Source organism: Orycteropus afer, unplaced genomic scaffold (genome assembly GCF_000298275.1).
Source record: "Orycteropus afer afer isolate SDZICR_OR568_19922 unplaced genomic scaffold, OryAfe1.0 scaffold00577, whole genome shotgun sequence".
NCBI lineage: Eukaryota > Metazoa > Chordata > Mammalia > Tubulidentata > Orycteropodidae > Orycteropus > Orycteropus afer.
In genome coordinates, this window is record NW_006922164.1 from 32,299 (window position 1) to 37,321 (window position 5,023).

The 5,023-nt window shown below is 41.7% G+C and overlaps 1 protein-coding gene across 1 annotated transcript in view; it reads right to left on the reverse strand.

The window, feature by feature from the left end:
* The window catches only part of LOC103210247 (protein Shroom2-like), a 174,530-nt gene that overhangs the window by 21,838 nt on the left and 147,669 nt on the right, over positions 1-5,023 (reverse strand). The window contains exon 9 of the mRNA XM_042783015.1: positions 695-713. Within this exon, the coding sequence (XP_042638949.1) occupies positions 695-713 (19 nt within the window). The remainder of the gene's footprint in view (positions 1-694; positions 714-5,023) is intronic.

Here is a 5,023-nt window from a genome sequence, read left to right on the forward strand (position 1 = left end):
TTTTTATTTTCTTAAGTGTCTTTCAATGAGCAAATATTTTTTATTTGGATCAAATCTGATTTCTCGATTTTAGTCTTGGTGGTTTATGCTCTCTGTGTCTTATCTAAGGCTCTTGGCCTAAGCTCCAGGCCACAGAGACTGTCTCCTGTGATTTCTTCTATAAGCTGTGTATAGTTTTGGCTCTTATATTTATGTCTGTAGTCCACTTTAAAATTATTTTTATGTATGTATCACCCTTCTTTTAACAAGATGGATTATACATTTTTCTCTGATTAAAAATAAAACCTTGTAACAAAAGGTTAAACTGCCTATCTTACATTGTTGATAAAAATGATTGTGTTCTACCTTTTGCCTTGTTAGAACATGCTCTGTATCTGATAAAACCAAAAAAACCAAACTCACTGCTGTCAAGTTGGATCTGACTCATAGCGACCCCTCCTTGGGTGTCTGAGATAAAAAAACTGATTGGCACCGTGTTGACTCCAACTCACAGCAACACTGCAGGGTAGAGTAACTGCTCCATAAGGTTTACAAAGCCATAAATCTATATGGAAACAGACCGCTTCATCTTTCTCCCACAGAGTGGCTGGTGGGTTTGACCTTTCAGTTAGCCGCCAAGCACCACCAGGGCTTCTTAGTTTGAAGATCCAAAACCAAAACCAAACTCACTGCCATCAAGTCGATTCTGACTCACAGCAACCCCCTTTGGGTCTCTGAGGCAGTGAATCTTTAAGGAAGTAGACTGCCCAGTCTTCATTCAGTGGAGTGGCTGGTAGGTTTGAACCACCAGCCTTCTGGTTAGCAGTCAAATGCTTTTAAGCACAAAACTTCAAATTCTTAAAGAATCCAGACTTACTGGACCCACTGAGGCTAGAGAAGTCCCCAAGACCGCTGCCCTAAGATACTATTTAAATCTTAAAGTGAATTTATTCCTTAAACTAAATAGCTGCTTAGCTCAAAAAAGTAAAGAATGTCGCCTTTGAGTACTGCACTGTTTTTTTTTTTTTAAATAACCTACATGAGGCCAAACAGACAACAGTTACTCTAAAGCATAGATGAGAAGCCTGAGGGACAGTGAAACTTAGTTAATGGGAGTGAAACAACTACAACAGAAATAGTGAGCATACTGACACGTGATGAAGGTAACCAATGTAGCTGAACATTACGCGTGGGAATTGTTGAATGGGAGTGTGTTCTGCTCTGTGTATTTTCACCAAAAACACAATAAAATATTAAAAAAAAAAAAAGTATTAGCAAAGCCTGTGAGCTGACCATCATCAGCTGATGACAAGCTCTCTCTGCTCCCAGACAGGACAACAGTTAGAGCTTGGGAAACGGCTGTCAGTGCAGTGTCTACAGGAAACTAGGAAGAAGAAAGAAAAAACAAAGGCATGAGGATTCCGCACCCCTTGATCCAAAGATTTTCTATGCATGCACAGAAAGACGGTGGCCAAGGAAAAAGGAATGCTCACACATTGCACATTTCAGCAACAGAACCAGCCCTAGAGGTGAGAGAAAAGGAGGAGCAGATGCCACTTGGAACTCTTGTGAATTACAGCTGTGTTCCTGTCTGCAAGGATGCCCAACTTTATGTAGCTGATTTTCTGGAAGCAGATCGCCAGGCCTTTCTTCCACGGTACCTCTGGGTGTTACTCAAACCTCTAATCTTTCGGTTAGCAGCTGAGCACGTTAAGGTTTTGCGCCACGAATAATGTGAAAACCCGGGCTTACTGTTGTCCTTAGTGGTTTTATCTTCTTTGCAACACACTGGAGACTACTCTAGACGGAGGTCGAAACTTCACGTGGCATTTGTGATGACAGAGCTACTGGCAGTTACACTTTCTGAAGCAGCACACGCAGTAACCACAGCAAACTCAACTCCTGGGAGCCAGCAGCCACTGGAGTGCGGAACTGGCTGTACCAACCCTCCAGCTGCCGGGCAGCCACAGAAATGACAATGACCAAGAAGGCAGGGCCCCACCCTGGGTAGGAAAATGGACTTGAGATCGGAACAGTGACTCACAAAAGAAAAAAATACAAATGGCCAGCAAATCCACACACCAAAAAAAAGCTCAGTGAAGAAATGCAAGTTCAAAATGGCGTCACTTTTTGGCTTATCAGAAACCCAGACCTTTTTTTTTGCAGAACAGAATCTCAAATTCTCAGGGAATCCAGACTTTCTGGAGCCAATGAGGCATGACCACTGATCCTTTCACCCTGAGGAAATCTTTGAACCCTGAAGCAAAACTATCCCCTGAAGTCATCTTTGAAAAGATGAAATGCTAATTAGAAAAGAATGTCTGCGTTATCTAGGATCAAACTGACGACAGCAACTCCAAAGGACATGCGCTGCAGCGTTATCTGTATCATGAAAGGCTGCAAACGACCCTAAACATCCACATCTAAATATCCACGTATTCTCTATACCATGCAGCAGCTATTTCTCCGAATGCCACGCCACGCAAGCTATTAAAAAAAGGGGAGGGGGTAGGATTTACATACACTATGTACAGCACAATCCCGTTTGTTTAACAATGTGTATTTGCCATGCAAAAAAAGATCTGGACAGATGAAATGGTTACACGGCGCTTAACGTTTCACTGCTAACCAAAAGGTTGGAGGCTCAAACCTACCAGCTGATTGGTGGGAAAAGATGGGCAATCTGCTTCTGTAAAGACTGACAGCCTTGGAAACCCAATTTTGCCCTGTCCTCTAGGGGTTCCGTGAGTCAGAATCGACTCCACAGCAGTGTTTTTGTTTGTTTGTTTGTTTGTTTTTTAACATTTCTGTGTTGCACAGTGGTATATCTGGGTGGTGAGATTAATGGTGATTTTTAGTTATTTCATTCTGTTTTCCAGAACTTCCATGTATTTTTTTGTTTTGTTTTTCTTTTTGTAAAACAATTTTTTATTTATATTTTCAGTGAGGTTTACATAGCAGTTTAGGTTCCCATTCAACAATTTTTATACAAAAGCTGCCCAATGACATAGGTTAAGTCTTCACGATGCATGCACATTCTCACTACTTCGTTCTGGTTGTTCTGTTGCCGTTAATCTGGTTTGCCTGCCCCTTACCTTCTCCTCTTTGTTTCAAATCTTGCTGACCATTAGGTGATATTCTGAAGGATAATGGTACACCCAGGAATAGTCTTTATTTTGTGAGCCAATTTCTTATTTAGCTGCAAGGTGACTCAGGAGCTAGTTTCCATTCGCCATTGAGCATACCCAGAGCAACAGTCTCAGCGAGTCCTTCAGTCTAACTGACTGTGGGTCTGGATTTTTCAAGAATTTGAGGCAGAACTTCCATATATTTTTGGTAGAAATGTAATTTGGGAAGCAGACACAAAAGAAGAAGTAATGTTTTAAAAAATTGTATACCATAGCCTGGGAAGTTGTGACACCAGGTTAGTGTAAATGCTCTGTCAAAAACACAGATCAAAATGACAAAATATGGCTCTATTTACTTGGCATCTTGGGGATAGTTTTTGGACATATATTTATGTGACATTTTGGGCAACCTTGTTGGAAAGTATATTAAAATACAGTTAGAATGCCAAGTCATCACTATAAATGATGAGAAAATCATTTATTTCAGGTGTTTTCCCCCATCACAACTGCATGTGACCCAAAATTCTGAAAATATCACATCTCAGATTACTGCCTGATTACTGTCAGTCAGCTGAACCATATTTGGAAATGGATTATTATCTAAGAGATTAGAAATATTTATTGTACATGAAGGCTTACTCTGTTACTATATAAAAACATCTATGCATTTACAGATGAAGCACATATATAAATGTTAAATATTACCTGGAATTTCTAGTTATTCTACCTTTCATGCCCTTCAAATTTGCTGAAGGGCCCACCAGCTAACTTACTGTCAGAGGCACTTCCACATCCACAAAGCCAGCAGGCAGGAACTGTAGCCTGTTGAGAAAAGCTAGTAGTATTCCTAAATGGATATCCAAAATGGGGGGGGGGGTGTTTGTGATGTGCATGTCTGTGTTTTACTCATATGAACGTGGCTGGCAAGCGAGCAAAACCACATAGCCTCCAATCAGACAACTGGGCCTGGATGTATAATTTTAAGAATTCAAGTTGCTGGCTTTGCTCCTTAAGAACCGGAGTTTTTACGGAGGAAAGGGAAATAATGTCATCCCTACTGCATTATTAATAGTAACACAGAAATAATGTCATCCACGCTCTAACAAATAATGGTATTCATACTCCTTATATAAAGGAAAAGGAGCCAGAGGGTTAGGCAAGCTAGGTGGCTTGCAAGCCACACAAGGCAGGCTTACTGCACAATGCCCCATCCCTCACCTTGGTGAGTGGTTCTTTCTACTGCATCTCACTGGACACCCAACCTGAATTCCCCTGCCTGGCTTTGTCAGAGCACTGGCTAGCGTCTGGGAATGTTAGTAAGAGGATAGCTTTGACCTCTTGCACCACTGCTATGTTCAGGCCTTAACCTTGTTTAACTTTAGGACCTCTCGGGTCAGAGGTAGCAGGGGTGGGCAGAAACCCACAGATTAACAACCAGTAATTCTGTAATCACTTTCCTTAATTGTAAAAGGAACACCAAGCCCATGTGCTGAGGCCGGAGAAGTGTATGCGAAAAGGCTATGCAGACAACAAGGAACTTGAGAAAAGGGCTTGTGCTAATAATTTCTTAATATTTCATTAATACTATTTTATTGTGTTTTTGGTGAAGGTTTCTGCAAATATTTTTAAAAGGTGAACGCTTCAATAAGTTAGGAATCCTTCTGACATTCTGGAAGGTGCAGAAGCCTCTTGGGAGCGCTGAAGCTATGTAACCTGCTCTGGGCAAAGCCAGCCAGGACCACAGATGTCCACGCCAGGGAGAGGCACGCTGGTCGGTGGGGACAACGTTTGTTTGTTGTGCCACCCCACCTGGATCTTCATGAATTCTTAATGTGTCGGAGAGGGACAGACAGTGAAGGGAATGCTTTCTAAAAGCCACAGGACATACCTGTCAGCTTCCCCAACCTCCACGATCA